This window comes from Anser anser (assembly GCF_964211835.1).
Source record: "Anser anser genome assembly, chromosome: 4".
Lineage (NCBI taxonomy): Eukaryota > Metazoa > Chordata > Aves > Anseriformes > Anatidae > Anser > Anser anser.
The window spans coordinates 3,732,164-3,760,117 of record NC_139724.1 but is presented as its reverse complement, the minus strand read 5'-3'; the positions used below and the strand labels follow the sequence as shown (position 1 = coordinate 3,760,117).

Here is a 27,954-nt window from a genome sequence, read left to right as displayed (position 1 = left end):
CTCTCTATTTATATTAAAATGAAGAAGTTCCTAGGGGAGACATAGAACAGAATGAAACAACAAACAGAGCTTTAGAGACTGAATGTGTGAAGTGACAGTGACAGCAAAATGGTAGCTTTTGTTACAGAGTGGCCCAAAGGGCTGCAGAAAGACTTATAGCATGAGCCACAGTGGCTTGAACTTGGCAGCTCTTACAGGCTTAAGTACTTGCCATGAAAAGATGTTTTACAATACAGAAGTTAATCAAATAATTTCTCAAGCTTGCACATCTAGATTTGGGATGTCATTGAAATAATACGTTGCATGAAGCTTTGCTATATATAAATTAAAGGAATTATTTTAACATTGAACCATATTTCTTCATTTAAATCAACACACAACTATACTGCTGTTTTTATGATTTACTTACTCTAGATAATAGGAGAGAAAAGACATAGACGTCACATTATACAGCAGCTAATGCCCTACTGTTTTCAGCTCAAGGGAAGGGAGAAAGTGAATTAAGCCGCTACTGAAATGTGCCCTGCAGGTCAATTTGAATCGAGCAAGAGTGCTATAAAGTGGTTTATTGTCGCGGGGAAAGCTGTTAAATTGCCTGGAGGACTGGCTCAACATCATCGTGATGAGGGAAGCTGCGAGGTTGCTGTGCCTGCTCTCCTAATGGTACAGGCAATCCACCTGGCCATCCAGAGGTATCAGGTGTGGGAGCAGTGAAAGGGCAGGAATTACTAAAGCTGAATTTTGAAGGAAAATATTTCGTAAAGGATTTTTATAGTGGAGAAATAATGTCAGAAGTGATTTCTTGAAGAGAAAAGTGAGAGAGAGAGAGAGTAGAAGGCATTGCCAATTGATATTTTCTTTGGGTGTTGAGTCCCTGGCTGGGCCAGAAGAGCAATACAGGTGAGGGGACATGGTGCTAGCAGAAGGGGAGAGTTAAGAGTTGAGCATCTGTGGAGGGAATGGGCTTTTACTTGTTTTTGTTGTCAGTGTGTAATTCACGTTTTATACAAAGGAAATATTTGTTATACATCCTTCTCCAGGCTGTCAATTAGCTAGTTAAAACTTGCCCCTTAGTACCAGAGGGAGAGCCTGGGTTTCTTACTGGTTCCAGCCTGACATTCCCAAACCGTAACAGCATATTTTCAAGAACTTATTTTCGGTTTCAACATCTGCTGCAAAAAGAGGGCAGCATCTATTGGAAATAAATAAAGTGGTAGTCAGATACTCTAATGAACAAACTTGTTTGGGAAAAAATTAATTGTTCCCTATGGATATAGACCTGCAGATGCCGATACCACTGCGAGGGAGGAAAGATCACCTTTTACAAGGCAAAGACATGATTTATCCCATTCCTAGCCCACAGGAAGTCAAGCGCAGGGCATATCCTTCAAGTCTTTATTTTTTGAAAATCATTTCTATGGAAAAAAAAATGAAACAAAAGTTTAAAACATCTGAAAGCACTTTCTGCCTTTTAAATTGACCTTCCACTTTTTTTTTCTTTTTCTTTTCCTTTTTTTTTTTTTATTGAAAATGTCTTTCTTGCAACTGTTGTTGCAAGGGACAGGAGTTATGAAAGTCCAATAGGAAGAGTTTTCCAGAAAGAAAAGCTCAGCCTCATTTTTTGGGACCCAGTTCAAGACTATCTACCTTAGGTCATGTTATCTGATACATTAACACCCCTAGCACAGAAAATTTGCACTTAACAAGTATTTCTGTCAACACCCACTCAGGCATCCTCTACTGCTGAGCTCCTTCAGTATCTCTGGCACTTGCCATCACTCTGTGATTTTGCAGGAGTGTGACAAGCTGTGCTTTGTTGCTATTGCTCTGAAGAGCTATTGCTCTTTGTTGCCTCTGAATACTGGGAAGAAAGAAAAAAAGGAATGTGAGAGGGGAAGATCTGGCTATTAATTTCCAAATTACAGAGTATGTTGTGCTTTTTTTTTTCTTTTTCCTTTGCAGCCAATAATAGGAGAGTTGTGAAGAGATTTGGGACTGCGTAAATAAACTCTGAGCAGAGGTAAGTCTGCAAATTATCCATGAATGGCAAAGTCTGAAGACAATCTACTTCTCCTCTAAAAAGGCTTCTTTCCACATTGGTTTTTGGCCATGGAATATATGCATCATTTTAAACACGTGTTTTATTTCATCATTATTTCCAAGCTGTTTTAGTAAACCAGTTTTCCTTCCTATCCTGTTCCCACTCGTCATCTAAAATTTGATCAGGTTTAGTATTAAAATTCCACCATTAACAGATCACACGTGAGGGAGACGAGGTATTTTTGATACATCAACCACTCAAGAGCATGGATTTGTCTCTGCTCCTGGGGATTTCTGTGAAGTCACCTGAGCTGCAATTCTGCTTTCAGTCTGTCTTTGAGGTGTCTGCTTTCAAACTACCTGAAACAACAGAGGTAAAAATTTAGATAAACATAGAACTGTTGGATTTTCTCTCCTGGCAAAGCACTGTGGAACAGGTACTCCTTTTATTTCTGTGTATTTACAATTATTTTTCCACAGAAGCAAACTTCTCTGAGCTACTTGGATGGCTTGGAACATGGCCTTGCAATCTTAACCTGCTTTGGCTGCAGTACAGCTTTAGTTTCTCTGGCACCCATTTCTGGGTTTTCCTGGCAGAATGAACACCTGTAACAATGAAACAGACAAATAAATAAAGTAGTTTGGTAATTGGCCAAACATAATTGGGCATTTCAGAAGAGATTAGGAAAGGTAGCAAATCCATGAGGCTACTGCCTGTTTAGTCAAACACAGGTGGAAATAAAAAGGAAAGATTCTTTTTTCTTTTTTTCATGTGTTAACTAGGTTTCTCAAGGATGGTTATGGAGCCTTAAAATGTGCAGCCATAAACAGCAGAATTTCACACAGATGCCCCCACCACTGCCATCTTGGATTAATTCTCCAGATTTCCCAGTCTGGCTAATTCAGCTAGCAAGAAAAAATACTGTGGGATTTGCCCTTTGTGACCTATAACTGTGAATCAGACCCCAGACCTCAGGCACCAGACTCCCCTAGCTCCAGAATATTTGTAATGAGAGGAAAAAAAAAAAAAAGTTAAAATTTCAACTAATCTGCTCTGTTTACTGATCACAGTGCCAGGTACAATTGTTTATATATTTTTGAGGTTTTAATCAATTAGTCTATAAAACTCAACTGGAAACACTGTGTGCTTTGTCATGATTAAAATTCTTGAGACAGTATCATTAAGTGTAAATGACACCATGTAACAGTAATTACATGTTATTGTTTAGATCTTCTGCTAATGTAAATTAAAATAACTGTGTTTGAGGCCATGTTTCTCTAAGTCACTCTGTAAAGATTTCAAGTAAGAGAGATCAATTTTAATTAAGCGCATGTTTTAGAGATCATGTAAAAGTGGAGACAAAAAAAATATTTTTTTTTTTTACTAGCAGTTTATTGAATATATTGTAGAAGATTAAGATTCTGTCTTTGTTGATTAGGCTTTTTATGATGTTACAGAATTTGGAATTAACAAAGATCAAGAAAAAGCTAATTTTTATCCGAGAAAAATTGCAAGAATAAAAATTGCAAGAATAAAGGATTCAAAGGTACACTTAAAAGAGACGGATAAAGCTATGTTTGTTCAATGATAACTGAAATAATTCATTAACTACACTTGATAATGTAAAATAGTTTATCTAAACTGTACTTGAGTTGACAGTAGAAATATTTAAATGACAAAGCAATGGTTTCTTCCAGAGTGGGTCAACAGTTTAGTGTCACTGTGCGTTTTATAACGTACCAGCTTTTACCTGTTCTAGTTATCCCATCAAACAAATTGATTCTTCATTTCATAACCATAGCACAACCCCAAGAAAACGCTGAGGGGGAAAAAAATAAGATTCCCATCATGTAAAATGAATTTTCAAAGAAATAAAGAAAAAAACAAACAAACCAAGAAGACAAACTGAAAAAAAAAAAATGGAGCCAGAAATTTTCCACCTGCAGTGTGCAGCAGGCTGAGCAGTTTCTTCATATCACTGCATGCTTCAGTGCCTTGTTGCCAATATGCCTGCAGAAGTGGATCATCCCAGCTTTCTCTCTCTGTGGGTTTATTAATGATCTTGGTCCTTCAGCCTAGGGTAAGTGAGCTTGGAAGCAGATGGAGTGGAGAACATTTTCTAGTGCATGGGCACCAGCAGCAGAGCCTCCCCTGGCCTTTTCTTCCCTTCTTGCTTGAAATATCTCTTTGCACCCAATGGCCCACAAAGGTCAGCTCAGAAGATGAGGCCCTGGGGCCCTGCATCTTGCTTTTGCTCTCAGGATCATGTCGATGGCCAGAGGTTTTTGTGAGCAGTAGTTATAAAGTATGGTCCATGCCTATGGACTTTTCATTGTCAGTCGTCTGTATTACATTACAAAATTTGGAATTACTGCGTATAAAGAGAAAGGAGATTTGTAACATATCCAAGGTATACCAGGTTTAGTTCCTTCCTCTAGAAAAACAGTCGAAGAGCAATTTCAACACACTTTGATTCACCAGGTTTTTAACTGCTGCTGTAATCATTAAATATAATATACCTGGCCAGACTGACCAGCTTGGTCACTAAAGGTCACTAGGTTAAGGAAATGTTTTGTACCATGTTGTGAGGAAGGCTGTGTTTATTTTTGTGTAAGCAGATATGCTCCTGTTGCTGTTTTGATTTGAAATTTATCAAATGTTTTTCTCAGAAGGCCTGAAACAGAGATAAGGAGATACTGTATGCGATGACAGGCCAAATTTGCCTCTTTGCTATAAATAATCACGGTAAGAAAATTAAGGTGCAAAACCATGCCTGCTGTAATTGTTGCATACTTATTAGAAGCTTTCCCTTTCCATATTCTCTGGGTATTTGTTGCCCATGATAATGTGAATACTTAAGGGGAAAGTGTAATTAGCGACTGTGTAGTTCATTCAGTAAACATTTCTGAGCTGTTTGATGTGACTGAACTGAGCGTCACATATAATTTTACACTTTTATCCTACCAGGCAACTGACAGGTCTCTAATCTCAGTCTCAGAGCTTTCACTCTGCTTGAACTTTGCTTCATAGAGGTCATTTTCCAACCACTTGGGAGCAGAAGCCACGTCCGTTAAATCCCACAGAGTCGATAGATGCGATAATAGCTTTAGGCACATTTTCTTAGAACCCAGGGGAAAAGACAATTTCAATAAATGTAAAGCTATACTATCTACAATCTGCAGAATATGTAAGCAAATCTTGTAGGAGCACATCTTTCTTTTACTTCCTGGTGAGAAACTCTTTAATGATAACGCATGTTTGTTTGTTTTCAGTATCAACATTTGATAAGGGCAAGAAAAGTCACGTGCAATGCTGTAAGAAAAGAATAAAGGAGGGAGAATGCATGAGGGGAAATGACCAGCAAAATATTCCCTCAGGTTTGGATAGTACAGCTATTATTAAATAGTCTAATACATATTTCTACCCTCGGTGAAAGGCAGGTGGTAATAGGGTGTGCGTGTAGTGGTCTGTCCATCATATTCCATATCAGAAGGGAAGCATTAGATCAACATACAAGCTATTGGTAGGAGAAACGCAGAGACCTGGCATGTCTAAATACATGCTGCTAGCATGCTAAATAGGCTTGTGTACATAATGCTTTGATATATTTTACATCGTATAGATCACAATTCATCAAAACAAGCTCGCAGGTTGTATCTGTCAAGATAATTAACAGACAATTCCTCTGTAGCAGATGTCTGAGATAAGTAGGAAAGACAGTCTCTTCCCTTGACATGGCATCAAAGGAGAAACAACTAATGTGAAAATAAGATGTGAGTTATTTCAGTTTGATCGTAGCTGCCTAACATAAAAATTAACCCCCCTCACACAATAAAACAAACAATCCCTGCTTGACTGTCAAACTCTCATACCGAGATTGAAAATAAACTTTCCAATTCTTTCAACATTTTTTTTGTATTCTTTGATTTTTTTTTTCCTTGATATATTTGTGGTGCAAAGGAATAAATCTTGAAAGTAAAGTATCCCCTCCAGCAAAATATTTTACTCCATTTGCCTTGGAGAATTCCACTGCAGGGGAGAGAAAGAGAGAAAAAAAAAAACTTGAAGAGTAGCTGGAACAGCTTCAAATTCAATAGCCTGTGAGATTTTCCTTTAAATGATCTTTCTAAATACAACAGTTCAATAGGTCAGTGGTCAATATGAGTGTTATCTGCTAGCTAGAGCTATTAATTTCTGCAACACTGTTTCAGATGCCAAATGTTAACCTAATGTTTTATACACCAGCTTTCTCACACATATGCTTACATGAACATTATGCAAGCACTACGGAAGAAGTGGTGCCAGTGTTCCCGTATTAAAGCATAAAATAGCTGCCAAATCACAATATGGAATTATTTTTTTTTTTTTTGTTCTTTCTAGGTCCTTTGAGGAGTGGTCATCCTGAATGGAAGGATGATTCCAAAGGTGAGGTGAGGATTTGTACAGCTTTTTGACAAAAGTGAGAGAAACAGCACATCAAGTGATGCTTTAGAGTAATTCGACTCCATGCAAACTCATAGAAAGACTTGACAAGTGTCCAGAAGTATCTGTATGGTAGCAAAAGTTTGAAAGCTTGAAATTATGGACTGGAAAGAGTTTTAGGCCCTGGAAGAATCACAGAATCACAGAATTGTAAGGGTTGGAAGGGACCTCAAAAGATCATCGGGTCCAACCCCCCTGCCAAAGCAGGTTCCTTAGGCCTACCCAGGTAGGCGTTCAGACGGGCCTTGAATATCTCCAGAGAAGGAGACTCCACAACCTCCCTGGGCAGCCTGTTCCAGTGCTCCGTCACCCTCAGCGTGAAGAAGTTCTTTCGCATGTTGGTGTGGAACTTCCTGTGCTCAATTTTGTGGCCATTACCCCTTGTCCTTTCCCCACAAACCACTGAAAGGAGGTTGGCCAAATCCCTCTGTCTCCCACACCTCAGGTATTTATACACATTGATAAGATCCCCTCTCAGTCTTCTTTTCTCCAGGCTGAACAGACCCAGGTCTCTCAGCCTTTCTTCATAGGGAAGATGCTCCAGGCCCCGTAACATCTTTGTGGCCCTCTGCTGGACTCTTTCCAGGAGCTCCCTGTCTTTTTTGTACTGGGGAGCCCAGAACTGGACACAGTACTCCAGGTGAGGCCTGACCAGGGCAGAGTAGAGGGGGAGGATCACCTCCCTTGACCTGCTGGCCACACTCCTTTTTATGTACGCCAGGATTCCTTTGGCCATCTTGGCCACCAGGGCACACTGCTGGCTCATGGTCAACCTGTCATTCACCAGGACCCCCAGGTCCTTCTCCTCAAAGCTCCTCTCCAGCAGGTCGTCCCCCAGCCTGTACTGATACATGCGGTTGTTCCTTCCCAGGTGCAGGACTCTACACTTGCTCTTATTAAACCTCATTTGGTTTCCTCCTGCCCATCTCTCCTGCCGGTCCAGGTCTCACTGAATGGCAGCACAGCCTTCTGGCATGTCAGCCACTCCTCCCAGCTTTGCATCATCGGTGTACTTGCTGATGGCAGATACTATTCCCTCATCAAGGTCATCGATGAAGATGTTGAACAAGACCGGACCCAGCCCCGACCCCTGGGGAACACCACTAGTCACAGGTCTCCAGCCGGACTCTGCGCTGCCGATCACCACCCTCTGAGCTCGGCCAGTCAGCCAGTTCTCAACCCATCTTACTGTCCACTCCTCTATCCCACACTTTCTCAGCTTTGCTAGCAGGATGTCATGGGAGACAGTATCGAAAGCCTTGCTAAAGTAAAGGTAGATGACATCCACTGCTCTCCCCCCCATCTACCCAGCTGGTGATGCCATCATAGAAGGCAATGAGGTTGGTCGAGCATGACTTCCCCTTGGTGAATCCATGCTGACTACTCCTCATAACATTCCTTTTTTCAAGTTGCTTGGAGATGGCATCCAGAACAAGCTGTTTCAACACTTTTCCAGGGACAGAAGTGAGACTGACTGGCCTGTAGTTTCCCGGATCTTCCTTCTTGCCCTTCTTGAAGACCGGAGTGACACTGGCTATCCTTCAGTCTTCAGGCACCTCTCCTGTTCTCCAGGACCTTTCAAAGATGATAGAGAGCGGTTCGGCGATCACCTCTGCCAACTCCCTTAGCACACATGGATGCATCTTGTTGGGGCCCATGGATTTGTGTGCGTTGAGCCCACTCAGACACTCCCAAACCACTCTCTCATCAAACAGGGGGGAGTCCTCCATTTCAAAGACCCTTTCTCCCCCCCTCCAGGGTCGAGGATTCCCGGGGGGGAGTCCTTGAAGCAAAGACTGAAGCAAAGAAAGCATTCAGTATCTCCGCCTTCTCGGCGTCTCCCGTTACCAGGACACCCGCCTTGTTCAGCAAGGGACCCACATTATCCCTACTCTTCCTTTTACTGTTTACATACTTTAAAAAAACCCTTCTTATTATCCTTTATCTCTTTTGCAAGCCTCATCTCTAGGTGGGCTTTAGCCTTCCTCGTCGCGTCCCTGCAGGCCCTGGCAACACTTCTATACTCCTCCCAAAAGGACAGGCCTTTTTTCCACATTACATAGACCTTCCTCTTCCTTTTGATCTTGTCGATGAGCTCCTTGCTCATCTACGCAGGTTTCCTACTCCCTTCCCCGATTTCCTACTCTTAGGGATGCACCGATCCTGAGCTTGAAAGAGAAGAGGGTGAATTAGGAGCCAAGTCTGGCTGTTGCAGCTGCTCCATCAAAGGTAGTGCTGGGAGGAGCTTTGCTCTGCTCTGGGCTCCCGGGGCTGGGCTGGGGACGATGCAGGACCTGTGGCATAGGATGGACCCCTGAGACCTGCTGATCAGAAAACACAGAGGTGAACCTGTGTTAACCTGTTGTGCCATGTGCCTGAAATTAATACCTCCTTAGGGAACAGAGGCTGGACATCTAGTTATGTGATATGATTTGGCTAGATAGTCTTATTTTATGTGTTTCGGTGGTGCTGCAAGAACACAGAGAAAAGTTCTGGGAGAAAACAACATTGCAGAAGAGCAGAGGGAAATCACCATCACAGAAGCCAGTTAAAGTGAGGAAAAGTGCTCCAAAGGCTTGCTCCTTGTGGTACTGATGTCAGTTATCCTGTTTTGAATCAGGGCTGCTGAGTCAATTTTTCTGTTTTAGTACTTGTGGTTGCAGTCAGTGCATATTTGCACCTCCCAGATCCCAGAAGACCTTATTCTTGTCTTTATTTCTGTCTTTTGAGTGACAACTTGATTTAAACAAGCTAACACCTCTGCATCATTGCACCAGATCTGTTTTCTTCTTCTCAGGCTAAGATCTTGGGCAGTTTCCTCTTGCCGTTTCCTCTTAAATATTTTGTCATCAGCTCTGGTTCCAAAATCACAACAGTTTATGTTTTCTCTTGCCACTACCTCCTATTTCAGTTGCTACAGGCAAGACACACTCCCATCTATCAGTCAGGTTTACTCACTCCATCCAGCTTACCTCAAGGTCCTCTCACTCAAGCTGTGTCTTAACCCAGAAGGTAATATTCTTCCTGATGTTTTAAGCCGTGGTCTTTGCTTCACTCTTTCACCTCCCCAGATTTAATTCTCATCAGGATTCTCATCAACTGTCGGTTTGATGGCCATCTTTTCTTGCTGTGTGTGCCTCTGCCTTTTATGCATACCTACCTTGACAGCACTATTGTAGAAATGTCTTCATCTTATATGCCAGGTTTTGATGTACTGTATGAATAGAGGAAGCCAATCTAAAGCTATTTTTTTAAGTCTGTTGTTTGCTTAAGCAATTCTCATGTACGGTAAACTTAGTATGGGTGATTGATTTATTAATATCACTTTGTTGATACATGCTTAGAATTTATTGTTCTCACAACATATCCCGTGTACGAATAATAAATATAACATAAATAATAATAGACTTACTATTTTTACAATCAGTTTATGTCCCCATGTGATTCTAATAAGAAGAGCCCAGGTTGGGAAAGAAGCCATGAAACTTTATTACGTCTGCACTCTAATCCTAATCCTCCAATGCAGAGCAAAATCCATCCATGCCAGAAAATGTCATACGGAAACCAGAGACCTTCATGCTTTTACTGCTGCTGTCCCAGATGGAGATATATATGCAAACACTGCTGAGCTCAGAATTATGGTCCATGACCAGAAGTAACTTTCATGGCGCCAGAGGACCATTTTCGCTACACAGGCAGGTTTAAAATGTTTATGCTTTGTTTGAATGTATGTCTGATGGTAGCTTTCAAGCATTGCACTGCCATTCAGGGATTCCTGGGAAGCAAACCTCTCTTCTATTTTAGTCAAATTCTTTATAGCAGAAAAATATTGAAGAAGGATGTTTTGTTGGCCTATCATTTCTCCCAGGCACTTTTTACTTACTGGACCCATTTAAGTTACCTGGTAACTTGCTATTATGGATTGGTATGTAAAGATCTCTATATAACTTGGAGTTTGGGAGAAAAGCTTTCTTTATACAGGTTTACCATTCTTTAAAGAGTAAGTAATGCTAATTATTTATATCACATAAATTAATAGCCCTTTTGGACTTGTTGCACTGTGTTAGATAAGCAACTTTCTTGCACCAAAGTGTCTAAATAACAATTTACATGGTAAATTATGTTAATGGTTTCAAGAGCTTGAAACTGTTTCCAAAATATGTTTAAACAAAATCCTTATTTATCATTAAGCCAAAAATAAAAACAAAGTGTTAGACACAATTAATGAGTTAATTGAATTGTTGAATTTTACTTTTTTCAGTTGATGAGCTCCTCAAAATGGTCACAGATACACTCTTCTGTCTCCAAGCCTAAAGTGACCACAGGTAAAATCATTTTCTCTCTAAAAAGCTAGCCAGTAAAGGAGTTGAAAAATGTGAAAATGGTTTCTATAGCATAAAAGTTGAGTGCAAATCTACAAATGGGATCAATCTGCCTAACTCCTGCTAACTTAATCCAGCACCTCAAGAATCAATGTTTCAAGTCAATCCTTCCAGATGAGGTGCTGATTGACTCCCAGGCACTTCCAGAGGTAGGAGTAAGGTTGCTTTTGAAAATGAAGGGCCAGTCTCCTCAAAGGAGTAACTTTATCTTATGTAAAATGCTAAAAAAGCACTTTTCTGTCATGGCAGAATGTAGAGGACTGGGTGTCTGTGGTTCAAGCAGAAGCTCAGCTTCATCACCTCTGCCAAATCTTCCTGCCTTTTGTCATGCTAAACTGATGATGACTCTGTAAGAGAATTGTGTGAGTAAAGGGTAGAGTTAAGCAATATGGCTCTATTCTCTGTCCTGGCATTTCTGATTAATCTGACTCTCTCAAAATGGAAATACTTCAAAATACTAGTTTTGGGACATTCAGTGTTGGGGATATTAATAAGGCTATTAACCTGGTAGGAAAGAAGTAGCAAAAAATGCCAGGAATGGAAAAGAAATCTGTCAGGTGCATTCTAAAATACCCATGTCAGTGATTGAACAAGCTTTGAACAAGATTGAACGCTTTTTCTTGATTCATTAAAGCTTTGCATTTCTGGCCATAAGCAGCTATATATTGCTGGTACACAGCCTTCTGGAACATATGTGATTATCCTGTAATTTTTCTTTTCTGCAGTTTGTGCAGATCTGTGGATATCACTGTGCTGGACTGTGGATATCACCTGAGAAATACTTACATCTACGGTGAAGCCACAGTGGTCACAGAAATGTTGTGCTTCCCCTGTGTTACCTATCTGTTACCACCTTTTCAAGAAAGACTGCATTAAATGTCTTTCTTTAGAAGAGCTTTGTAAGGCTGGTAGTCATATTTTCTACTGGAGCTAAAACCAGATTTTTCTAAAGCATTTTGATTTCTGTCTAGGGTGGGGCAGCCTTGCAATGGAAAATGTATCATTAAAAATGTATTACATCTGGACAATAACCTTCAGGTATCTGTAAAGATCACAGGGATGCCAATATGATCTTGAGATATGAATTGGTGTGGTCTCTCTGGACAGGGTGATATACAGTATTTGTGTAGAGACTACACAAAATACTTGGGGTTTAGTATTTAACGCTAGCAGATTGTGCTAAATGTACTAGGAAGGTAATCTTTATGTTGGCAAATGCAGAACCATTTGGCACCATAACTCTCTTGAAGTGTGACATCCTGCCCTCCCAGCAGACCAAAAGAAGCTGAACAAAGAAGAGCAGGGAGTCAGGAAAGTTAGTTTTTCTGTGCTGCTTTCTCCTACCTACAAGAAATATTCATTTACAAAATGCATTGGCTAGCTGTTTGCTTCTCTTTCTCCACATGACTTAGGGAAAAAGATGCAGCCTATGCCTTCCCTTACCTGGATATTTCTTCTTGGTGTGGGCAAGGTATCCTGACGCTCAGTGTGGCTGAGAAAGCCTTTGAATGAGGTTCCACAGAGCAATTTCCTTCATTAGTTGTCTTGAAAGTAAAACAAAGGAAATCCATCCAGATCTTTAGCCGATCCTGCTCAAAGACAGCAAAGCCTTCAAAAACCCCTATGGCTGAAAAAATGCTGTGATGGCTGCCAAGTCAGGCACTAAGAAGTTAGTAAATATTAAAATGGAGTCTTCCTTAATATAGTTCTTTCATGCATGTAATTGGGATTTAACTTTCAACTGAATAAACACCAACTGAGAATGCAAAATGTTATTATTTTTGTTATCTCGTTATTGTAATATTTTTCTTAAGAACTTTTACTCATTCAGTGTATGGGATACGTTGTGCTCTGGAACACAGGAAAAAATGCATCATGGAGGATCTTGGCCAGAGGCCCCTTGGTTCACTTCAGGCAAAAGTTGTCCCAGTGATTTGAAGTCATCCATCTGATGTTACAATACTCACTCCAGAAAAGCCAAGGAGAAAAATAAGAATGTTTCTTCAGAGAAAGGTTTGAATGATTTTCAGTGATTGCTTAGTGTTTTATAATAGTTCTGTAACAGTTCCATATAATAGTCTTGTATGATGTGATCAAGTGCCTGAACTGAACCACCTGGCATCATTCTAGATATCTTAGATATCCCAAATGGAGATACCAAAGTGGGGCTGGTGCAGATGACCCTGAATGGAGGGAAGATCTGAATCCTTCTGCAACAACCTGATGGTTGCTGTTCTGCTTCACGAAGGGAGTAAGTGAATGGAAAAAGTTGGTATGATGAGCAGTTTGATTTTTGTTTTAAGGACAGCAGTCAATTATGTGATTGAGTTTTTGTGAGGAAAGTACTGACTTTGTCAAGCTTAATATGCCCAGGGATATTAAGTCAAACCCTTAAACATGGGCTTCTATTACTCACTGCAAACAAGACTGGCACAATGTCTTCATCTTCCTTTGTTTGCCCTCACAGTAATCCTGGCTGTGGTTTCAAGAGGTGGTTTCACTTTGCCCATCAAACAGTCCTCAGAGACTAGCGACAGTAATCATGGCAGAATACATTGGACTAAGTTTATGTACGGCTTGCCTCACTCTTGTTTTTGGTGATCCATGAATAATACAATTTCCTGTTTTCTCAAATTCTCTTTTTAAACAAGACAATTTATTTTAACATAGGCAACAAAAGAATGTAAAGTGTGGTGGGGTGTTGTTGTTGTGTTCAAGTTATTATCTAATTCTCATATTGTTAGTTTAGTGGATGTAGGCTTCAACTAAATTTCAAATCTAGGTAAAAATATTTCTTGGATGTTAGGATTGGAATTGTAAAGTGATTTTATTAAGATAACAGCTTTCAGTCACAATTTCAAATTTCCAGACTACCCAAAATGTTGGGGGAAAAAAAAAATAAAAAAAATAAAATGCCAGGAGGTGGATTCTCCATTTTTCTAGTAACAGAATTGAGTAAACAGTTGCATTTTTCTGTGTTCATACCTATGTTTTCACATAAATTCCTACACTAAGTTTCTGTTTTCTAACAAGCAGTTTTTAAAGTGTTTGAAATAAAAATACCCAACACATTTAAATGAGACACATAGCCTTTCCAGTGGCTTCATTTTGCTTTGAGTCAGGTCTTAGATCAATTTCACTAGCATTGAGCAATGTTGGGAATGGCATATCCTCTGAGAACTGGAAAACATTGATTTATTTTACATGTCCAATTAGTTCCGTAAATTAAGCAACTGTATTCAGGTACGTACTACAGCACTGCTCTTTTCAAAGGTGAAGAACCTGTTTACAGCTTGTGAGAATAGGACCTTAATTCTAGGGGGCCTAGTTTAAAGTGGTTGAAGGCCACTGGAAAGGTTCCCATTGATATTGGCAGGTTCTGGGGCAAGTTTGTGGCGCATATATATATATATATATATATATATATATATATATATATATTAATATTATATATATAATATTAAAATATATTTATATATATTTTTAAAATGATGAATCCTGTGGGGTTATGTTATTGTTTGTTTGCTTGCATGTCTAACTCCATGGAAACATTTTTGCTGGTTTTGTTAGTCTGTTTTCTTTAGATGGAGCTGTGGGTTGACTCTGTCTCATTAAGTGGCTGAACAGTGTCGACATCAAACAATTACGCCATAACAAGAGGCAGTGTCAGAGTGTAGGAATGTGTTGCACCTTAAACATTTCCTTTCCTCTTTGGGGATAACTTGAGGGGTTTTGTCGGTGTAAGAACATGCATCCAGCTGCAGATCAAGCCAATCAGCCTCCTCCGTGCCAGGCCAAGCAGAAGCAATTAGCAGCGCGGCTCTCGTGCTGTGAACGCCGGGGCGTGCGCAGCCAGCGGCCCTGTCCCCGGCTGATTGCCCCGAGCCATGCTGCTGCTCGTGATGCAAATTGTGTCTGGTCCCCTGGTAAATGGGATCAGCCCTGCCTCGTTTGCCCACTTGCTGCTCATGGCCCCTCTACGCCGCGATAATGGTTTTGGTGGGCAATCAGGGAAGATGCCTTCTTGACTCATCTCTCATAATAGATTGTCCTCCTCAGGCAAAATTGAATAACCCCCGACATGGCCTGGAGGCAAGCAGTATGAATTCAATAAGTCTGCAGGGTCAATGTCCTGATATTTTTGGCAAGCAAGTAATTATTCTGCACTAACATTCAGTAATGGGAGTAGGAAACTGCTGGAGACACCTTCCTCCGTACCCAGAATAGCCACCTTAATAGGATATTGCTCTAATAAGTATTTCTGTCTCATTCCAATGCCCCCTGCCTTCAGGTTTGCTTTTCATGCACATTTCATGTATGTATTCTGCAGAGGCTTTTTACCAACAGCATCTGTGGGAAAGTTTAACAACTTCACTGTCTGTTGTTTAATATTTTCCACTTTTATGGGTTACAGTTGTGCTGTCTATTTGCTTTTACTGATTTGTGAAAGATTTATTATAAACCAAATACAGCTGTTCTGTCCTTTCATAAACTGAAACTATTTTGGCAAAACCTATTTTCCACTATGAAAATAAATTTTAAATTGCTTCCCTCACCCATCTTTCCAAGCATGAGCATCCAGTTGTTATTTAGTGGTGCAGAATAGGTGCCAGGGTGGTTGTAGGCTCAGTTAGGGGGAAGAAAATGCCTATGCTTCAAAAATAAACAGCAGAAATGATTTTTCTCTCTCCACCCCTCTTTTCCAGGGGATTTAATATTACGATCTGAAGATCTCAAAAGTTATGAATTGTAATACAAAAAACTCATCGGCAGATTTAAGCCATTTTTTGCACTCCGATTTTGCATTTATACTGAGGAGTTATACACATTTTGTTTCTATACTTAACCTTTAGCTTAAACTAATATTATTATCAGCTTTTTAATATACTTAAATATTTTCCTCATGGAGCTTAAAATAGCCCTCTGCTTACTCTGAAAGGGCACACATTTCATTGTATCTCTTTCCACTGTCAAAATTTGGACAAATGTAATACTCCCTCTCATTTTGAAAGAGAATATTAAGTTCTAAACTCTTCAACAGAATTTCTCTGCTGATTAAAATACCCTTTCCCCTTTCCTAATCTGGTGAAGCTATAATTTTGCATTTTTTTAAAGAAGCAGGAAAGAGAAATATAGAGATTCTTCATGAATACCACTGCCTCAATCTAAGTTGTTTGTTATTTTTCTCCTTTTTTTTCTCTCCTTTTTTTTTTTTTTTCCTAGAATTAAATGTGTTTTACTGCATGGAAACTATTGCTTTATTCATTGGAAAAAAGCTTTATCTCTTCTCTCTTGAGAACAGTGCACATGGAGTAATGAAGATCCTTGTATAACAGCAGAATAAGCACTTTCTAAGACTGATTGATGATTGATTAACGTAGGGCTGTCTCCCTGTAGCTGCTCATCACTGTGCTTTTTGATGAGCAGCATGCATTCCCAACATAAGAAAGTTGTTTTGATCTGTACTGGTCTTGTTTACTAGCTGGGACAAAACTTAGGTTGATATTGCTCGTTTTCAGCTGCCAGTGCTGATTTAGAGCTCAAGTATATATAAAAAAAATCCTGTGCTAATAATAGACCCAATTTTTCATGAAATACATGTGATTTCTGGTGCTGTTTACTGTCTTGCACCAATACTGATTGTTTTTCCTTCCTTCCATGCTTCTAAAATGCCATTTGTAATACAGCTTCGATATGATATAATTAACCATTGGAATGTTCTCCTCATTACTGCCTTGACAGCCCAGTGTAAGATACATCTCCACTTGTTCGTTTGCCAGCTGGGCTTCATAAAGCATTCTGCTTCAGCCTTTGGCTCATGGAGAGATGTTTTTTTCACTAGTACAATGTTACCTTTTCTAGTGTTCCAGCCAAAGCTCCCAAGATTCACAGTACTTGCACTAAAAACTTACAAATGTGCATATCTGGACCAGGAAAAGATTTCTCTCTGTGATTCTGTGACTGCAAAAGAGGAATGGTTTTCTACAGAGATCTGAACTATCGGTAAGTGCAACAGAAGAGGGATATAATTCATGGAGATAAAACCATGGGTTTGTTCTGGACTAGTGGTGGTGGTGGGTCCTTTAGGTGCAGCTTCATGTGTGTATCTTGGACCCCTCTGTAGTATGTAATGCAAAAGCCATCATTTTTAGGCAGAGCAACTCATTGATTTCAACTTCAGCTCCAAAAATGTAGTCATGCAGAGATCTAAAGAAAGAAATACACTTTCCTCAACAGAGAGGTCCTCTAAGTAAAGTAAGACTGTCATCATTGTCTATGGCCAGAAAAAAAGATGATGTTTAAAATGTGAAACGTTCTTTCTGAACCTTTTCAGTTTTACCTACCAAAGATATATTAAAGTTCCATCTATGGCTGGTGATTTCAATGAAATTATATCAATTTCTTCATGCTGTATGGAAATATTCCACTATTTGTATATAAATGCATACATGTGTACCTGTACGCGTACAGTTGTGTCAATCTGTTGTTATGTCTTTTCTTTTAAAGTGTATTATGTAGTAAGAGAAGGCTGAAAAAGGGTTGGCAGTTGTAAAACACATGAATACTGAACACAGGGCTTATAAACAGGCTCTGAATTTACTGTTCTGACCTTCTTACGTTTCTGTTTTGTGCTTTCCAGAGCCTGTTGAATTCTTATGTACATGTACCCCATTTTCCTCAGGCTTTAGTTCTAAAACAGTTTAAATATGATAGATAAAAATTAGGACGTGATCCTGTTAATCCTTATTTACTGGGCATGCTTTTATTTGCCTAAATTTTCCCATTGATAAATGAATGTGTGCTTTGAAATACCTTTGTGGTATCGACCAAAGTATCTACTCATTAGCGGAAAAGATACGGGTCAGAGTCTTACACTTTATAAAAAGAAACTTAAGTTTAAGCACAACACACTGGATTATTTTTATATATATTTCACACAAGCAGTGCTGAATAAAAAGCTAAAGATCACACAGCCAGTGTATTTTTAGCGTTAGTGCATGGATGTTACTGACAGTAGCAAAATACTTTATTTGAATAGAGAATAAAGAAAGTAGACTTGTTAAAACTATATTTTATCATTTGTTGGCACAAACTTTCAAGCCTTCTTGTTCTCTCCCAGCTGTCTCTCCTTATTTCTGTTTTTATTTAGTCCCAAATTCCTGCTGTTTCTTAAATGTGTTTGTACATCAACTATTAATGTCCTTTGAATTGTTTGGGTTTGATTTTGTTTGTCATATTAACAGTACTGTGAAACATTCCAGTTTTAAATCTAAAGGCAATATGTTATTCCCAAAATCTGCTGTTGAGTCTGATTTTCTTTTTAATTTTCATCTTTTCCTCTTTTGTTTTTTTTTTTTTTTCTTTTTTCTTTTCATAATAGCCAAGAATGCATAAAACTCAACGGAAGAACACTCCCCAGAGCTCCAAAATTCACACATTCAGAATGGAATACAAGTTCCACAGGACTTAAAGAGATACTAAGAGAAATCTCTTAACATCTGCTCCAAGAGGCAGGTACAAGAGACCCTGCAAACTCCAAGGTAAACACCAGAGACAAAGGTCCCAATAAAGCCGAGGTAGCTTGGTGCAAGACAGACATTCAAAGCCAGGTGCTCATCTGTCTCCAACCCTCTTGTGTGTGCACAGAGGAGGGAAAGAGAGACATTTGCGTCACTCAACTTCCTTGCTTAAGGGGATGTTGGGCAGTATTGTAATATTATTTTCTGGCATAGACTTTTTCTCACAGATATATTTGGGTAGTTACACAGATGGTTATTTCCCACTGATGTCAGAGATGAAGAGGTGAAAAGCAATAAAAGTGAGCTAGTTCTGCACCAAGTCAGCATCCCCATAGATAAGTGATTTCAGAAAGATGTTTTCCTTAAGCTTTGCAAGTGGAATTCATATTTAAAAAAAAATGAGTAAATATAAATATAAAAGCTATTACTATAGCATAAATTACAGTTAGCTATCCAAACTAAATTGGTAGGTGGGTTAAGCAGTGCTACGCATGACTGTGGGCCAAAGTCGTCGCTAGCGGACAACAATTTCCTGGCTTTGTATTATTATTTCTGTCTGACAAGCTCTGTGTCATCAGCATGTTTCTCACTCATTTCCTATGACTGTTTATTTTCTTCCTTGCTTTTAGCTCTTGCTTGTTTGTTTGGCTTGTGGTTTTGTTTTGTGACCTGGATTAGTGTAGAAAGAAAATATAAAATATCACCTTAAGACATGATTTTTATTTCACTTGTTTTTTTTGTTTCCTCCTATTCCCCCCACACACACACACTTCCTTGCCATTTTTAGTACTTTTTTATGCTGACAACTGCAATGAAGTGTGTTTAGTATTAAATGTCTAAGGCATCCTTAAGTTCTCTTATTGTCATTGTTGTTATTATTGTTTCTTTTTGTTATCATTGATTATTTTTACTAACATCATGAATCAGAGACTAGGCATGGGCCAGGATCCTGGCCTTGATTGCTTGCTCTACCAGTTGTGAACAAAAGACAAGAACCTGCAGTCAACCATTTTCAATAGCCAAGTACCTGAAAAGAAAGAGCAGGTGGGTGCAGATGTAGCGGGGAGCACAGGGAAGAAGTAACAGTGCTCTGTGCAGTGGTAGAACACACCTCCAAGGAGAGTTTTAAAGATGGGTTGGAAGGAGGCTGAAGAAGTAATTTCACAGATATTTATGGACAGCTGTATGGGCAGCATGGCAGAAAGTATGAAGATAAGTATTTCTACATCTAACAGGAATATGAGAGAATCATAGGCTGTCTACTCTATGGCTGTCTGAGGTCCCTACTGCGGTATCCTGTGCTAACAGGTTTAAATCAAACACATAGTCATATCTACGGTGTTTTCAACTTACTTCTGAGATTGTAATATTTTATGGATAACAGCTGGGATTGTAAAATAGAGGTAAGTAATTTTAGTCTACCATAAGATATAGGAACTGATCCTGACAAGGGTAGATAAAGTACTGTCGTCCTTATTTTCTCCCAGTGTTGGAGTAGAAAAAAATAATACCAAAACAAAATAATTAAATGCCACAAGGGGTTATTATTTTCATACTATTTGGCATTCTCTCCACACCTTTCCCTTTCCATTTCCTTTCTGTACACCCTCTCTGTTCCTCAGTGAACTTCTCTGTAACTGACTCATCAACATCTCAGTTCATCAAACAATTTTCACGGTCTATCCACATCCTAGTCTTGAACTGAGTCTAGAAATTTTACAGGATATAAGGATGAAAATGAAATGCTCTGAAGGTAATTTTGGAGCTCATTTTGGCTCCTAACAATCAGTTGCTAATCAGATGGGCATTTGGGAGTTTGGATTAGAGATGATTAGTGAAAGAAGGATATAACACTTGATGACTGAACTACAAAGAGACAACCTTCTTTCGCTGGCCACATACAATGCCACGCCTCTCTTGCCACTGTCTCCTCCTGGGCATATAGTAGGAGATAATCAGCCAGGAGATGTGCAATCAAATGGGATAGCAGATTTCTTCCCTTTTTGCATTCAGTTTTCAGCTGAAACAAGTGAAGTGTAGGGTTTCAGTTACTAATCACTGTTCAGTCACAACAGGTCAAGCAAGTTATTTTGATTCCCGTACCAAATTTGTTTCTGTGTGAGAAGAAAAATAAAATACCCTTCCTGCAAAATTTATTCTTAAAAAGAATTAGCCAGATGCCTTTTTGAGCAAGAGTAGAGTACACATGAGCAATATCACAAATGTTGTAGATGGTCTTATTTCTACCACACTCAGTGACACACAATAACTTTCTATTGACAGATTAGCTCACTAATTTCTAAGAAAATATTTCAGTGGTGGCTTTTTTTTTTTTTTTTAGACACTGTGGATTCTGTGAAAACTTTAAAAATAAAAACAGAGCAAAACTAATGAAAAAAAAAAAAACACAAAACTGACATTACAGCCATATATCCAAGATATGAGTCCACCATGCAAATACATAGTAATTACAGAGTTAGCTTGTGGGAGAAGGGGAAGTTAGTATATACAACACTGTGATTAAAACATCTGTTGCTAGTCTCTTAATTTTTATTTTTTTTAATGTAATTGTGGTGTACATTGTCTGCATGATTTCTACTTCTGTCAGATTCTCAGGCTAAAATAGATATAATGTCTTTTGAGCCTCAGCGTGGAATGCAGATTCAGCAACACTGAAGCTGGAAGAGGAATAAATGGTATTTAATGCAGATATTGGAAAATGGCTAATCTGGAACCAGCGTGGTGGGAGTGAGAACATACAGGGCTGAGCTCAGTTTACTGAGCTGAGTCTTTCACTGGTGCAAACTCTGCTTCTTGACTCTTAGTGACTTAATTATGTCAGGTCATTCTCTTTTAATTTCTGACCTAAGATGAGGATCAGTTGTAGTCCACCAATAAAAAATTCCTTAACTTCTTAGAAATCAAGAGTGTGAGGCCAGTATATCAAAAGCAGAGCTTAATTTTCACAGGTAGAGGAGAGTTGCAGTACTTGCTGAACTTGCCCCTTCCCTGAACACTTCTGTTCCTCTTTATAGTTCTGTTCCTCTTTACATTCAGTTGTCTCTCCTGAATTTAAATATTAAAATGTAATCTTCAGCTGACTAGGAAGGATGAGGGTTTTCTCTAGAATCTCCCTCACTGCACCGGTAGGGGTAGTTTCAGTAGTTCAAATCCATGGAAATGTCTGCCTGTCTGCCAGCTTTTGTAACCTGTACTCAGGTTAATTTTATAAAGACAAAACCCTGCTTGCTGAATGGGTCATCCAGGAATCCAGCACAGAAACAGGCAAAACCTCCCTCCACCAAACTTTTATAGGAAATAAAGTGGGGTTGACTGTTCTTCCAGCATACTTCTAAGTCAGACACTACAGACTTATTTGCTCCTTTGCTGTGAGGTACAGTTTGCTGCTTCCAGCACGAGGCAGAGCCTCCAGTTCAGCTGTTCTGCCTTCCCCACTGCTGCCTGATCCCTTGCAAGAAAGTGCCTTTGCTGTCCTGGTTCGTATGTGTCATTCTGATGGCATAGGTCTCTCTTCTCCTGCTTTACATGCTAGTGTGGTTTTTACTATCTTGTTTATATGACAGCTTATTCATTGGTTTGATATTTTGCTGTATGCTTTATTTATGCAGTTGCCTGTTGGGGTCTGGAAAGGATTTCCCGTAATGGTAGATTGGCTGGTCAGACTGGATTTTTCAGATTCCTCCTAGCAATGGTACTAAATGTTAGTGATTAAGTATAACCTTATGTCAGATATCAATAACAGTAACCAAGGCTGGTTCAATAATATGTCTGGGGGACCCTTCCTAAAATAAATAAAACATATGGCTCAAGCCCATACCTAAAGCTCCCAGGCTTTAGGGACTTAAAATTTAAGCCCTGTAGTCACCTTTACAGGTATTTTTTCCCCACTCTCACTCTTGGGAATATGAAACCACAGGCACACAGTGTAACACAGATATTTATATTAAAAATGAAATGAAGCATACCTTGAATAGTACAGTGGAGGCAATACCAGCCTTTGATTCACAATTATTATTTGCCCCACTGACTGAGACCTAGTCAGTATTTATTTTGTACCCACAGGACATTTGTGCTTTTCTAGTTCACCCACCCCTCCCCTCGTGGTTGACTTAAATAAGCTTTGGGATGCCTGACCATGCTTTATGGGCTGTCCTGCAGCCCATGGGGAGATGCTGGGGATGCTGCTCCACCACCAGCCTGACTGGCAGCGGGGGGTCAGCGCTAGTCCCATCAGAAACAGCTCTCTCTTGTCCACATCAGCTCTGCTCAGGGCATTGGCCTGATTCAGAGAGAAGGAGGAGATCAGTTGCCTGAAGCCATTTCTTGCCATGCCAGGGTGAGCAGCTTTCTACAGGGTATCTCTCTTCTAAAAATCACATACTCTTTCCTGACTGCAGATACCATACCATACTGTGCTTCCTCGGTGGTTATCAAGCACAGAAAGCATGCAAATATATGTATGCTCTGTTTAGCTTAAAAAGACGAGTGCTTTAAATACAACAAATGCCAGAATTAGGGTTCTCTTGTGTGTCTTTAGAAAAATAGTATCTTTAAATATATAACCATGCACTGTTGTTTTCTTTACAGGCTTCTCATTTAATATGTAGGTTTGAATATGGCAGTGCTGAGTTGCCTATAAGATATTTACAGTGAATCATCTTTCTTTTAATGTATCTGGAGAACCTGAAAGCATTTGGTGTTTCTGTTGTTCAGGAATATAGCATAAAACTCAATTAAGGTAATTAAAAGGAGGTAGTATTTTTTTCAATGCTGATTGGGCTGTTTGATTTCTGTTGTGGTGAATTGTACAAGGAAAGACAGCTAATAGAACAGCCATTTAAAACGTGCTCTGACTAATTAATATCATAATAATAAGCAGGATGACTGTAAAGGAATAATTAGAATAGTAAAACTGGCATTTATTTGTCACTGTGAACTACCTTATTTCTTCCTTTCAACCTCACAGACACATTGGCTGTATGTAGTCAGACTGTAAAGCATTGCCATGTACCACACTTTCACCCCTGAAGTGATGGTGTTGTACGTGCCATTTCTGACGGTAAACCATATGACTAATGCACTGTTAATTGCTGCTAATATCCTACCTGAAAGATTTCCTAATTCTATTTATTACTTTGCTGATAAGTAAATCTGTAGACAGAGGGTATTTTGTGTTATATCTACTTATTTTAAAATAAACTTTATGATTTGTATAATGCCTAAATATACACATTCATACACATACAAATACCGTTCTTGAAAGTTGATCAACTGCGTTGGGTGTCTAAGCAGGTATTTTCAGTGAGATTATTTCCCTATTTGCATTATTTAGGGTAAAGCTTATAGTGAGTAAAAGAAAAAGAAGGAAATCCTATTGCCAAGTATCTAAAAATCATCTCGTTCACTTCTCTAATACAAACCTTACTAGTAATGAAAAATGAACATTTTCACAAAACAGAGCCGTGATTTCCAGAGTTTTCAGAAAGAACTAAAACAGGGTGCTGAAGCAAAGTTGATGCAGCTGAGTTATAATTATTTTTTATTAAAAATACAACCATACAAATCATTCTTAGACGCACCTTTGCAATAAGTTAGCCAAAAACACTTGAAGTAGATAAAGAAAAGATTATTTTGTTGTTGTTTTTCTATAGCAAAACATCATGATTTTTAAATGTTTCTGCCCTTTTATTGTTTTAATTCTCTGAGTTAACTTGCCGTGAGCCTCCAGACCTTTGCTGAAGAGCAGATGTACAAACTTATTTATATGTGTTGGCAGCATCACCATCATAAATTGCTGGAGCCATTGAAAAACAATAAACTGAACTTGCTTCAAGAGGAACTAGTGCCTCTCATCGGTATTAACTCTTTCAAGATGACAGGAGACCTCAAGAGGCCTGAGAGTTCTTAGTTGTATGAGTTTGTGACTAATAGGTGGTTTGATGGGACGAGTGCTCACCACCTAGGGAAATTGAAGCATCTTTGAGCTCGATACCCTTTGTGTCTCATTCTTCTGTAGGTTATTGTTGTGTGGCCTGCGGGGACCTCTTTTACAGTTTGCATCCACAGACAATATGCGATCAGCAAAATCCTTCTAGTTTTACTGTTGTTATTGATCTGCTGCTATTCTGCGCTGTGGCTAATTTGCTTGTTAGCAGTAATTTTAAAAGGTAATTACAGTTTTATAGTCTGCTCAACTCTCATGTATTTATTTCTTGCCTAATTAAAAGTTACAATCTTAGCAGTTACAATCTTAGCTTCCTTTTTAGCAAATGAGGGACAGTTTGTTTTCTGATTTTTCATTTCACTCTTAATCTGCAGATTACTCTGAGGATAGACGGAGATAGCTGCAAAGTTAGCTAAGGCACTTGCGTTTAGAAACCCAAGTCATATAAGGTTGGAAATAATGTAATGACTTACCAGTGGTACACAAGAAACTCTTGTGCATGCTAAACAGAGTAAGTAATAGCTTGCAAGAGATTTTGTACTAGCAGAGACCACAGGCTGAGGTCATCATTAGAGTTTGCCTATGTCTTGTAATTTTTTCTTGGCATCATATAAGCATGAGGTAAACAGGGAAGAAATATGATGGCCAAATTACATGTATTTTAAGTTGAATTAAACTCATTTAAATGTCTGATGTGAATCTGTCTAAAACTCTGGTCTTAAAACTGAGCTGGGATTCTCACTGAATTTGTCTTTTAATAGAGGTAAAGAGCTGTTTGATTTAAGTATGGCTAGAAATATACAGAAGTGAAACACATTTTGGAAAGGAGCTGAGAGGAGTTGCTGATGGATTTTGTACAGATTTAACCCTTCTCTGAGGCTCAGTGAACAACACTGTAAATGGGCAGCTGCTTATTTGGTCAACAAGGTTAAAAGCAGGGTCCACTGCTTACAAGCAAAACGGGAAAGGCAAGATTAAAATGTTTTACTCATATCAGTCTGATTCATTCTGGGAGAGAGAGATTTGGCCTGTGATTTTTGTAATCATCTTTCAGGAGACTCCAAATTCTGGTGTCTACCCCCAACACCAGTGGGATCCAGAGCCCTCCAATTTCAAAAGTTATCTATTTTTATTATTAAAACTAACAAAAAAAAATCAGTCTGAGTTGTACCAGAGATTAGGGGGCATTTATACAGCACAGTGTTTTTCCAGTCCCTGCAGTTGATACCCTGCCCTCGAATGGCATCCTAGTCCATGCCTCTGCCAGGCTTGGAGAGGCACCACATCCACTGCAGGAGACTCTCAGCACAACACCTGCCCCCAATGGTTCCATACAATACATCCCATTACTTTTCTGCATTTAGTCCAAGATCCTCGTGCCTTGCTCCTCAAAACACAGATCCCAGGAAAATCCCTTGACCTCATGCATTGGGCATGCTTGAAGACTGCCCGTTTCAAATGGAAAGCTTTGTGCTTGGTAACCTGCTGCAGGTGGCCTTGTATTTGTCCTAGACATTCCTGTTAAAAGTTCACCAAAGTGCTGTGTTTCTCCTAGATGCAAGTCTCCACAGATTTGCCATGGACTGGTAGATTTTACTTGCTGTGGAGCCTATTGCAAAACATTATACTGGATAGGGCTACAGATGGCTGAAGTCCATCGTGGAAACAAGTGATGATCCGAGTGACCTGCCTGAGCACTGTTTTATATGGCATTTGCAGTAATCACCATCAGATAACAAAGGAAATTGCTCCAGTCTATTGTAATACTAGCAAGACTTGAATAACCCACAGAAATGCCAGATTATTATTCCATGTATTTACAACTCTCTTAATATGCCTGTAGATTGAGGATTCCTGTAAGAGAAGAGAAAAGCCTCCAAAAGTGCCATTTCTGCCTCTTCTGTTGGATGAGGCAGTGCTGAGTGTCTGTCTGATATTCTCTTGTGGAAAGCCAACAATCTGGCACAGCACCAGGGAATTCCAACCCACTGCTGTGACGTCTCCGGAACCACAGAGGAGCTCCAAGGCACGGGTGAGGTAAATATTGTTTCATGGAATTAGGACAGCATGTCAGGAATAACCGTGAGCCCCTCTGAGAACAGTGGGAGCTAAATTAGTCTGAATTAATCCTTGAAGGCTAGATAACAACGTTACAATCTGCTGAGTGTGGGGGAATTTTTGCAGGGCCCCTGAAGCAGCGTGGAAGGGAGATGGGGGGCTTAGGGGCTTAGAACCAGGGGCTTCTCTTCCCTGCTGGTACTGGAGATGTGGTGTCTACCACATCCCTGTTTTGGTTTATGTTTGCTTCCTGAAACGTTTCCTCTTGTAGCAGGTTTTCATTAGTAATTCATTCGAGGAGCCTAGGAGAAAGTGGAGACCTCTTTGACTAGTTGGACCCTGTCAGCCACTCAGGCAGATTTCCTAGCTTTATAATACGCATTTTTACAACCAAAGTAGTGAAAAAGTTTAAAAACAGATACCCACAACAAGCGAGTGAGCAAACAAGCCCAGGTTGCCATTTTTAATTACCTGCTGTATCTGTGTTTTCCATTTTCAGTCCTTATCGGTCACCTGGGGCTTTTTAGCCTATAATCAGAAACTGCCAGAAGTAACTGTCATGCAGGAGAGACTTCTGGATGCCCCCCCAGCCCCCCCATTTTTTATTTTTTTTTTTTAATGAAGAGGAAAGAATAGTGTAGATCTGTCTTTCAATACTCTTTCTCCTCATATTTTTGCATGAAAAACTATAGAGTATTGCCTTCCTTCTGCAGAATCACAGAATCGTCTAGGTTGGAAGAGACCTCCAAGATCACCCAGTCCAACCTCTTACCTAATACTGACAAGTCCTCCGCTAAACCATATCACTAAGTTCAACATCTAAACGTCTCTTAAAGACCTCCAGGGATGGTGACTCAACCACTTCCCTGGGCAGCCCATTCCAATGCCTAACAACCCTTTCAGTAAAGAAGTTCTTCCTAATATCCAACCTAAACCTCCCCTGGCACAACTTTAGCCCATTCCCCCTCGTCCTGTCACCAGGCACATGGGAGAACAGACCAACCCCCACCTCTTTACAGCCTCCTTTAAGGTAACTGTAGAGAGCGATAAGGTCTCCCCTGAGCCTCCTCTTCTCCAGGCTGAACAAGCCCAGCTCCCTCAGCCGCTCCTCGTAAGACTTGTTCTCCAGACCCCTCACCAGCCTCGTCGCCCTTCTCTGGACTTTCTCGAGCACCTCGACGTCCTTCTTGTAGCAAGGGGCCCGAAACTGAACACAGTACTCGAGGTGCGGCCTCACCAGAGCCGAGTACAGGGGGACAATCACTTCCCTAGACCTGCTGGCCACACTGCTTCTTATACATTCCTCCAAAGGTATTCCCAGTTTCTTGATATTTGTTTCTTTACTATGTTTTACATCTGGTGGAGCCTGAATTCACAGGAAACCCAAAACATTTTAAATAAAGGATACCCAGGAAATTTAAAATACTAATTATGTTCAGTGAAGCTTCAGATATTTTGTTAAAGTGAAATCTTGAGGGTCCTCTGAGTTGGATCCTGTGAAGTTCA

General features: G+C 39.7%; 1 protein-coding gene across 1 annotated transcript in view; it reads left to right on the top strand.

Annotated features, from left to right (window-relative positions):
* LOC310899068 (uncharacterized protein) overlaps positions 1-27,448 on the top strand; it is a 256,969-nt gene extending 229,521 nt beyond the window's left edge. Inside the window, exons 8-19 of the mRNA XM_083835016.1 lie at positions 1,963-2,020; positions 2,256-2,414; positions 3,499-4,786; positions 5,314-5,418; positions 6,422-6,466; positions 10,050-10,218; positions 10,785-10,848; positions 12,737-12,918; positions 13,036-13,156; positions 16,768-16,908; positions 18,287-18,446; positions 26,234-27,448. Coding sequence (XP_083691142.1) covers positions 4,747-4,786; positions 5,314-5,418; positions 6,422-6,466; positions 10,050-10,218; positions 10,785-10,788 — 363 coding nt within the window. The 5' untranslated portion in view covers positions 1,963-2,020; positions 2,256-2,414; positions 3,499-4,746 and the 3' untranslated portion in view covers positions 10,789-10,848; positions 12,737-12,918; positions 13,036-13,156; ... (1 more) ...; positions 18,287-18,446; positions 26,234-27,448. The remainder of the gene's footprint in view (positions 1-1,962; positions 2,021-2,255; positions 2,415-3,498; positions 4,787-5,313; positions 5,419-6,421; positions 6,467-10,049; positions 10,219-10,784; positions 10,849-12,736; positions 12,919-13,035; positions 13,157-16,767; positions 16,909-18,286; positions 18,447-26,233) is intronic.
* The last annotated feature ends 506 nt before the right edge of the window (positions 27,449-27,954 follow it).